The 10,594-nt window shown below is 48.7% G+C and overlaps 1 protein-coding gene across 1 annotated transcript in view; it reads left to right on the forward strand.

Annotated features, from left to right (window-relative positions):
- Positions 1-10,594, forward strand: part of igsf11 (immunoglobulin superfamily member 11) — a 63,612-nt gene that overhangs the window by 45,665 nt on the left and 7,353 nt on the right. Inside the window, exon 3 of the mRNA XM_067246676.1 lies at positions 6,081-6,244. Coding sequence (XP_067102777.1) covers positions 6,081-6,244 — 164 coding nt within the window. The remainder of the gene's footprint in view (positions 1-6,080; positions 6,245-10,594) is intronic.

A 10,594-nucleotide genomic window follows, 5' to 3' on the forward strand; every position in this document is an offset into this window, starting at 1 on the left:
CTGCAGATGATAGGAGTCACCACAAGATTTACTTAGCACCTCTCAAACGATCGCATCTCCGTTTTAAAACACACACAGTTTTCCGTGATATCAAACGAGATGACACATGGCGTGTGGGTTCTCTGACTCATGCACGAGTGCCATATGCGAGATAGCCGGCAGTCCACAGTAGCCTGTTGAGAAGCTGGCTCAGGTCACACATGGTTGTACATAGGCCAACAAGAGTAGGGCAGTAACGTTTAAACAACGCATCTCTGCAGCCACGTACAGTAGGATTTGCAGCTAAGCTATTGAGACTGCTAAACTATGATATTTTAGCTATATTGTTTACATTGTAGGGTAGCCTCAGTTAACTGACAGAGATAGCAGCAGTGGCCACATGAACAGGGATGAGGGGGTGCAAGGAGAAGGGTGGATGGGGTGGGTGCTCAGTGGATTGGGATTGATAGTAGGGGAGGAGGGGGGGGGAGGGGAGAGGTTTAGTTGGATTAAGCCGTAAACTACCATGTGAAACGTCGCTGACATCCGCTGACCTTGTCCGCTGACCTACTGAATTCCCCAGCCAAGGACCCTGACCCACACAAACCAAGGAGAGTCAGCATGGCAGACAGACAATGTTGGAGGCCCGGCCAGGTCAGGCTAGACCAGGTCAGGCTAGACTTGGCTAGGCTAGGCTAGGCTAGAGCCTTTCCTTTTTTACAGTCCTGCCACTGTACAGAGAAGGCTGTGTGTTGAGGGGAGGGCTAACTTGTTTGTTTGTGAATAATGAATGAGGTGCATTTTCTAATGTGGCCCCCCTGGTCCCAGTGAGTGAGCCTCAGCCACACTGTCACGCTTGCTGTCACGTACATAATCTAGCAGCTAGCATGACGGGACACACTGCAAGAGCAAACCAAGAAGACAAACGATTTCACTGACTGCGAGACACCAATTATTTGATTTCAATGACGTCCTGATTGAACAGTTGGTAGTTTCTCGTAAGACGACAGTGACTACAACAAATGACGCTCGTTACTCTAAATGTCAGTCTCAAAAGAGACGGTGGCTGTAGTCTGTTGTTGTTGTGCATCCTGGCTGAGCTGTGAGCGTTCGTGGTTGATGAGTTGCCAACGAGCAGCTGGGTACAGACACAACTACCACCTGAGATTCACTCAGGGGCCCCAGCCCCTCGCCCGGCGGGGTCCCCCCCCCCCACGCCTCACACACATCAGAGGGCATAGTGTGTGAGCCCAACGCACTGTGAAGCCCAGGGGCCCCCTACAAAGACGAGGACAAATAACCTTCTGTGTTTACAACGGTGTGTTGGCATGGAGGGGGCCTGGTTCTGCCCCTCAAAGTCACTTTGACAATGCGTGGGAATCCTTTGTTCGGGGCCCGGCGGAGCCTGTCTGTGTCCCGAGGTGAGCTCATCCCGATCGAGGCCACCGGGGTCCAGTGCGGCGCGATGCACGCTGCACCAACACTCAATGGTATCGGCTGCTGGTTCACAGCATCGGAGAGTTGTGATTTTCCGAGAGTGGGTGTGTGGGGTTAGGAGTGGGGGTAGTGGGGAGGTGTGGTAGGCTGGTAGGGCGGAGGGGTGGAGATACTCTAGAGTGGAGGCTGGCAGCTGGACGTGAGCTCCGGTGGGAGAGACAGATTAAAGAAGTGTCTATTTCAGTCTGGCCCGCATCCTAGTTAGGGGGTGGTAAGGCCGCTGCCGCAGCTTCTCCTGGAGAGACGGCTGTGTTTACCTCCTCCTGCCTGGCCGGTCCAACACAGCCAGAGGCACGTCACATCACAGCATCACAGGCATCTGTTTGAAACCGAAATAAAAGTGAGGCCATGAATAAAAGAACCCCCCTATGAATAAAAGCACAGGGCTGCGATGCAAATGAACCATCATGCGGTGGTGTGCTGAGAGAAGGAGAGAAGGGGGGGAGTGAGTGAGAGAGAGAGAGAGAGAGAGAGAGAGAGAGAGAGAGAGAGAGAGAGAGAGAGAGAGAGAGGGAGAGAGGGAGAGAGGGAGAGAGGGAGAGAGGGAGAGAGGGAGAGAGGGGAAGAATGAGAGAGTGCTTGTTTTACTCAGGCATAGGTGCGCCTGTGACGGCACTGAGAGGAAAGTAGATGAGAGCAGAGAGTAATATAGAGGGGGCAGCAAAAACTCGGGAGAGAGCAAGAAAGAAACACACACACAGACGCACACACAGATGCAGGGAGGGAGGTGGTCTCTCAGAGGTATGGGTTTCTATGCATTAATAAATAGGAATTTTGACACTTGGCTCCCGGATGAAAGGAGAAAGCTGTTTAAACGGAGCCTCGCCAAAGTCTCTTCTACTACTGCCTGAGGTGCCTTTCTCAATTAGTGCTCCCTGGAAACACACTCCTCCTTCCTCGCTTTTCTTTTCTCCCTCTTTCTTTCTCTCCTTTGTGTTTCCTTCATCTTTCTCCCCATTCTCTTTGTTTCTATCTCTATCCTTCTTTCCCTCCTCTCACATCTTCCTGTGGCCCGATTCCTCTCTCCTCTTCCCCGTTCCCTCTCTCTCCTCTCATCCCACATCCTCCTTCTCGTTCTCTCTTACCCCCCACGGTTGGGTCCTGATTGATACTGTAGATCACAAGTAGAGGAAGGAAGACCTCAATACCCGACTAACTCCCTAGCCCGTAAGTCTTAGGACCACCGCATTAACATTCCTCTTGAGCCTCTCCACTCCAGTCAGATCCACAGACATGTCTGGGTGGGAACAGGCCACCAGGGAACCAGGGGTGGGGAAGAATTGCGCAGCAGTTAGGCCAGTCGATATTGTTAGGCGAAGCCACTCTCCACTCGCCCAAGGCAAGGCTTGAGGGCTGCTAGACAGCAGTAATGGGGAGAATGTTTGTTTATAAATAGTAATGGCACCAGCATTGTAAACAAAACGGAGTGGGGTGGGTTGGGTGACACGTCAAAGTAGCTCTCTCCTCAGACAGACTGGAGACAGGAACACCCCTCAGGACAGAACTGAACAGAACAGAACTGCTTGGGGGGGTTCAGTACAGTGCCGCTGGACCATTGGGTTGTAGCGACATGGAACCACAGCTCTCTGACATGGAACCGGCAGGGCTACCTCTGTCTCTGAGCAAGAAAGGGCTAACTTATGCATGAGAAGCCTTCCCTGAGCAACACAGAACGCTGGGCACCAACACTGCCAACTTCCTGCACAGAAACATGGACCTTTCTATGTGTGGATGGAGGTGTTTATTGGTTGATGAAAATGTGAGTCATGTAATCATACATTTAATAGATACTTCTCAGAAGATTTGAAGTTCATATCCTCGTATACACGGTCTCCTTTCTCTGTATTTTCTTCCTAACTGTCCCTGTTAGCCAGTGTTTCCGTTTGAGTTCATGTGAGTGTTGCTGTGTGTGTGGTGTGTGTGGGTGTGCGTGCGCGCGTGTGTCTGAACAGTATGTCCGTGTGTGTATGTGTGTGCCTACAGTATTTCTGTGTGTGTAAAGTGGGATTTAAACGTGTTAGATACTGCAACTGTTAACAGGCTGTGACTCACCATTCCATTAGTTTCAAGATGCACTACTAAGTACTTGAGTAGGCCATTATCCATGGCTAAGTTAAGAAGTAGTGGTGACAGAGGAGGGGGTGTTCTGCCCCCCAGTCCCACAAACATCTCGTGCCTCAGAAATGGTTTCACCACTCATAAAGGATGGCACCATTTTTGTTTGAGCCCAGCGCTAGTACAATGGGCTCATTTTAACAATTGACATAAACCTAAACCTAAAATCACATTGAAATGTGTTTGTGTTGGGAGTAAACTAACATGGGCGGGGCTTCAGTCATAATCCCATGCTGGAGTGGAGGGCCACTGGCTAAATCTTTGCTGTGCAAAAATGAGGCAATCCCAGCAATCCGATCTTTCTCTTGCTGAGACAATGAGTAAACTGCAACAATGATATCACTTTTAGAATCCAGAACTGACATGAACATCAAATCCCTTCTCAGAAAGGTAACATGGTTTCCAATGCGCATTCTCTTGTTTTCTGTTCTGTTTGTCCCCTAACGGGCATCCTTACACGTTGCCCCCCAGCTCGCAAGACGTCTGTGGTTTGTTGTGAGGTCAGCAGGGCTTACAGGCAGTTCGGGCGGCTCGGTTCTCTAATCCAGGTTTGGGAAAATGACACTCCAGCTTCTGAGAGCAGAACATAGCAGGAGCCTTGGAGGAGTTTGGGAGGATAAGCTGATGCGCCTTGGATTTCTCCGCCCGGAGCTCCTACTCCTTCTCTACTCCCCTCGCAACTTTCCCTTCCTTTTCTCTTGTTGCCGTGCTTTATCTGCTGCGCGTGAAACAGGATTACTCTCTGCTGCTCCGTCAGATAGAGACTCCAACTCACAGAGGTTGAGGTGGTGTGGAAGAATTTGGTACCAAGGGTCACGCAGGGTGGTGTTGTGTCAACATTGTACAGAAGCTTTGAGACGCTGTGTTAAATATTCTATCTTTGGATTTCACGAATTCCTTCAAGGCCTTATGGTTAGTGACAGAGTGACTTCAGGCCACTGCTGAGACCTCTAGAAAAGTATAATCTGCCATGAGAAGATTGATTCACTGACAGGAAGTCATTCTTTTTTTGTCTATAGAAGGATCTTGGAGATTAGGAGACTGTTAAGATGTGATTGAATAAGATTATACACTCCAGAGACAACATCCACACATCAAGAGTTTACAGCCAATATCCCAAGGGGGATGTGGAAGTCTAGTACACAACAGAAACTAGTACAGATGAGTATTTGTGCAATTGTACATTATCCCGAGGGGCCACTTCTTAATTCACAGGTCTTTTTCCACAAGAGGAAGTCATGAAGTCTTTACAATCGTATTACGTTTCAAATTATTGATCTTGATCCCCAACAGATCCCCACAGATCGTTTACTATGAGCGGTAATATGATATGCTCATATTTCTGTCGTTCAGCTCCGTAGCTCTAGCTGCAGACTGATGGCTGGCAGTCTGGGGCCTTAGCCAGAAGATAGCGTAGGACGTGTCTGTGGACAGCCAGTGATCAGCGAGCAGTCTGTCGGCCGTGAGATACCAGCTGGCTCCAGCAGCCATATTCTACTGTACTCCCACCTAGGATATATCAGCTTATGCCATAATCACCTTCTTACGTCTGAGCATATAACAGCTACAAGGACAATTCTCAGGACATGCCCAATTTCTCCTAATTTGATTACGGTCATTGTGTAGAGATAAGATGGCTCCCCACCGGGTTTGGGACGTAGACGTATGTTTCTGGGAGAGATATAACTCAATTTAAGCCTTAATGTGCTTAGCTGCTCCAGAAATAGGATGTGCGAACATATTTTTCTATTACAGTTAGCAACGTTTTGACAGCTAGGCAGGATACTGGGTTGTTGGTTAGAGGTGATAGCATCTCATTTGGAAAATGTGTTTCACTAAGCATTCAAGATATAGAGCATTAAAAAAGGTTAGCATTAGACTCAATAGGCTATATTCACATGGGTGTTTGGAGATACAGTCGCTAATTCAAGCTCTTGAATGTACAGCTAGGTTAGAAATGAAACATTGTTTTTGTTTATGCTTGACAAGTCAGCTTTTTTTCTACATTTAGCCTTAACATTGTTTGAGATATTTCCTAATGTGGTGTTCATTCAGCAGTTTAAACAAAGACCCTAGTTATCAACTTAGTTTTGAAAAATAATGTTTTGTACCCTGTAGAGATGTAACTGTTGAGTGAGCATTGAAACAGAGATGCATGGTATAATTAGACATGACCTTTTCTTGTGAAAAATAGTAGTGATGTACAGTGGTTACAGAGTTCTCTAATGCTACCATAAAATATGCGGTTTGTGTGACTTTTCTGGCTAACATTGTGACTGTAGTTATTTTGGTTATTGGTTTATTTATAGCTTAAAGAGAAGGGAATTGAAATCTCTTCTTAAATGAATTCATGATATTCCAATATCAAATGTTGTTTAATGTTCTCTGTTGAGGTTTCTTTCAAGTTTAGACACAAAGTGTTATCTCTAAATATCTAAATATTTGTTTCTTTCCTCTTTCTGTCCCTCCTCCTCTGTTTACCTCTGCAGTGTCTGTAAGGGCGTTGGACGTGACCGTGAGCCAGAGCAGTATTCAGGTAGCCCGCGGCCAGGCGGCCATCTTGCCCTGCTCCTTCACCACCAGTGCTGCTCTCAACAACCTCAACATTATCTGGATGGTCATACCGCTGTCCAATGCCAACCAGCCAGAACAGGTACACATATCCACACCCTACTGTGTTGTATGCTGTGTTGCCCAATGCAACGGAACACAAACGTCTGTAAAAGCCTTTTTGACCAGCTTTTTTGAACAGTGCACTGATACAAGAAGAGGTAATGAAAATAAAATGAGGGATAGAGAGTTGGATGAGGAAGCACATGTGAGCGTGGGTTGAACCCCAGGGAAAGTGCTTGGTATGAAGTAAATCTGAGAACCTTGAGGCCAGTTCCACAACGTAATGCCGAGCATCATCCACTCCTGCCGTGACGCGGGCACTAAATTCGTATTTCTGGCACACTGCTTAGAACCTAACCAGCTACACAGAGGGGCCATAGCACCATAGCTGTATGCGGTATTACTTTATTTTGAAGGGGCTCCTATAGGGCCTATGTAGACTTCAACAAACATCAAACTACCATCAACTCACATTAACCATAGTCCATTAGATACCTAGTGTGTAGGGATTGGGTGTCTGTAGAATTGATTGGAGCCCTTACAAAAAACCCTGTATGGCAGCCAGTAACACTCTGGCACTGAGGCTTCAGGACCCCTTCTGGGCTTGGGGGAGGGGCTGCCCAGTACAGCTCATTATGTACCTGACCCACCATCACTTTACTGGAGTATTCCCTGTCAACCATGGAGCATGTGCAGACAAGGCTTTGAAAGTCCAGCCAGGACCGGATGAATTCAAGCTGCTCCATGGCCAAACCGAGGCCACGGTGTGTGTGTGTGTGGGGGGGTGTGGGGGGTGTGTATGCTGTATGGCCATCAAACAGAGAGAGCACAGGTTTCTCTCCTGGCCCCTTTGATTCCATCTGAGTAGTTTTCCTGTGCAGCTGCAGGCCCCCTGAACCTCACCTGCCTCCGTCACTCTCAGCCCCGGCCTCATAACGCAATGATCTTCTGCACTAATTAACCCGCGCTCACGACAGGCCCCACAGGAGCAGCTGTTCGCACTAAATACATACACACAAACACACGCACACATGCGCACTACACACACACACACGCACAAATACACACACACGAACACACACGGACGGGCAGTGGCATTGTCTTGCAGAGATGTACATCTCACACACACAATTTCTAAACAGTCTACTAAATATACACCCATAGGAAGCGTTCAAATGGAAAATATCCAGACGGAATCTGACGGATTCAGATTCAGAACACATGCACCGAGCACACGAGCACACCTACATGCAAGGTTACACTACACACACACACACACACACACACACACACACACACACACACACACACACACACACACACACACACACACACACACACACACACACACACACACACACACACACACACACACAAACACATACGTGCAGTACAAAAAAACTAGATAAACAAATGAGCATGTGTACTGTACAGTACAGGTAGGGCACATTGGCAGTCCTGACCTCCTTCAAACCTGCTTGGGCAACATTTTCACGTAAGCATCACTGAGATGGGACGTGAGGGTGGAGGGGCGTAGGGGTGGAGGGAGCGGAAAGGTGAGCTGCTGTGCCTGGAAGGTTCTAGCAGGAAGGAATGATTCCACCCGCATCATTCACATGGTGCTGATGTATTCTCAACAGGGTACAGATGTGATGCGTGTGTGTGTGTCTGCGTGCGTGTGTGTGCATGTCTGTGCGCATGAATGTGTATACTGTACCTACCATAGGGATTAGCTGGATCAAACACATTGTATACTTCAGGTAGTGGCCTAGCACATCATCAGCACGTGCTCGTCGGCCAGGCACATGTACTCGCTCTCTAGCACGACATTATGTGTGCATGGGTATTGTCATCTGCCAACACGCCATCCCTGCAGACGCGTGTCCTGAGTATAGCAGGTCATTAGCTCCCAAGCTGAGGTACATTACATGTCGCCCGTCCAACGACATTCTCAGTCTCATTAGGAGGCTGTGGTCCACAGTGTCTGCCCAGGGACAGGCGCAGCTCATTCAGGTGCTGTGAGGACACCTGCTATGCGTGAACCTAGCTGGTTAGCTGTCCAAAACATTGACAGCAGTTCGGTTCAGTGCTGCTGGCTAATGCTGACACATACAAGGTCAAGGTCACATGTGAGGAAGTAGCTGTCGTGTGGGATTATAGACAAAGACAAAAGGCCATTATTAATTACTGAACGGAGCCTGTACACTCTCACACTAACACACACACTCACGAGCTATCTCTCTTTCTCTTGTTCCCTCTTTCTCTCAAACATACCTTCTCTTGCCCCCCCCCCCCCTGCACTAAGCAAACTCCCAGCACTCCTACCCTGCAATCCTCCTACCAAGACTGTATGCATGCTCGAGCAGGATGGAACTCTACACTCTCCCTTCCCTGTGGTTCCATTGAAGTGTTTGTGTAGCGGTTCAGGCTTCCCACTTGGTGCTGCTGCCGTCTGTTTACATTGTCGTCCTTCTGAGGAGATGAGGAGGTGAAGGGATTCATTTCGGCACCAGGTTGTTTACTGTATCTTTGATACCAGGCATCAGGTTTCGAAACGAGGACATCAGCAGCTGTTGTCACAGCACTTAAAGTGTGAACCAACCTTCCCAGCAGCTTCGCCGCTAGGAAGCCGGCCGATTGATAAATGCTAAGATCCACAGCCAAGCTGCTAAATACTTTTGTGTTTGTTTACTCCAATCCTTTCCTGTGGATCCCAGATTAAGGCAGATAGAGAGCCAGGCACTGCGTCGGACAGCAGACCTGGAAACAAATCTGTCCATTTTCCTCCTCTGGACTAATGAAATGTTTTTCTTGAGCCCTAGGTGTGACATAATCCAGATACATACGCATCCACACGCAAACACGCACACCCATCCACACGCAAATGAGTTCAAACACACTGTACGGTTGATTTGTTAGGAAAGGGCAGGTGGTGTGGGGGGTGGGTGGGTGGGGTGCTCTGGGCGTGGCAGTGGTAGTGGACGTTAACACATATCCCACCTACCAATTCAGGGAGGAGAGGGCGATCAAGCAGATGCTTCAGTTATATCACAAAAGGAAGGCTGCGATGCATGACCGAGTGTTTTAAACAGGGTTACCGTGGGAGAAATTGTTGGAGGATATACTGTAGTCTGAAGGTGACAGTATATCCTCCAGAGAGGAGAGAGGGGAGGTTTAGTTTCAAACGGGGTTATGGTGGAAGAGATTGGCGGAAGATATAGAATGGAAATGAGAGGAGTGTGAGAGATGGTGGGTTTATGAAGGTATAAAGGATTAACCAGTGGTTTTTACAGACAGTATGAAGTCTCGCTTGGTCAGAGTAGCGTTGAGGTGTATACTAGTAAGAGTTATTTTAGAGCTTTAAGAGGGAATAGAGACGGATTACAGTCTGGGGAAAAGAATGGGTTAAAGTCTGTTCTGATACCATGACTTGACAAATATGACAAATTATTTCAGGTACATTTTTGAGTTACGGTTACATAGGTTATATGGGGGAGGTACTGCGGAGTCTGGTTTTAAAGGTTTGGATGGGGTGAGGGTGTGGAGGTTTGGATAAGGTGAGGGTGTGGAGGTTGGATGGGGTTAGGGTGTGGAGCTTTGGATAGGGTGAGGGTGTGGAGGTTGGATGGGGTGAGGGTGTGGAGGTTTGGATAGGGTGAGGGTGTGGAGGTTTGGATGGGGTGAGGGTGTGGAGGTTTGGATGGGGTTAGGGTGTGGAGGGTTGGATGGGGTGAGGTGTGGAGGGTTGGATGGGGTGGTGTGTGGAGGGTTGGATGGGGTGAGGGTGTGGAGGGTTGGATAAGGTGAGGGTGTGGAGGGTTGGATAGGGTGAGGGTGTGTGCGTGGAGTAGCAGGATGGCTACCAGTAGCGCTGGACCTGAGGCCAGCGCTTTCGCTCTGTCAGGGCGCCATCTGTACGGGGGCCATGACCTCTTGTTGCCTGCACCGCTCAACGTAGCCAAACGAGGTCACATGGGAGGCGAGGTGATCTCACGCACACATGGATAAACCTCCCCCACACACCCACCCACACACACACACACTGAAGTTCAGACATGTACGGGCACAAAAAAACACACGGCACAGGATATTACAGGAACCCACTCTGGCATCATACACGCACACACACACACACCACATACAGTTGCGTGTGAGTGATTGTATCACTTTCAGACAACATGCAGCTTATTGTCACAGGTTATGAGAGGGAGGCGGGAGGGAGAGGTACAGCCGGGTCGCTATGGTGACGTCAGCCGGTAGAGCTACTGCAGGCTCAGGATCAGGACAGAGAAGCAGACTCACTCAGTGTCTGGCTCTGGAGACTGGTGGAGAGACTCACTGAAGAAGAACACACACACACATGCACGCACACTTACAAACCCATCTAACA

Source organism: Osmerus mordax, chromosome 11 (genome assembly GCF_038355195.1).
Source record: "Osmerus mordax isolate fOsmMor3 chromosome 11, fOsmMor3.pri, whole genome shotgun sequence".
NCBI lineage: Eukaryota > Metazoa > Chordata > Actinopteri > Osmeriformes > Osmeridae > Osmerus > Osmerus mordax.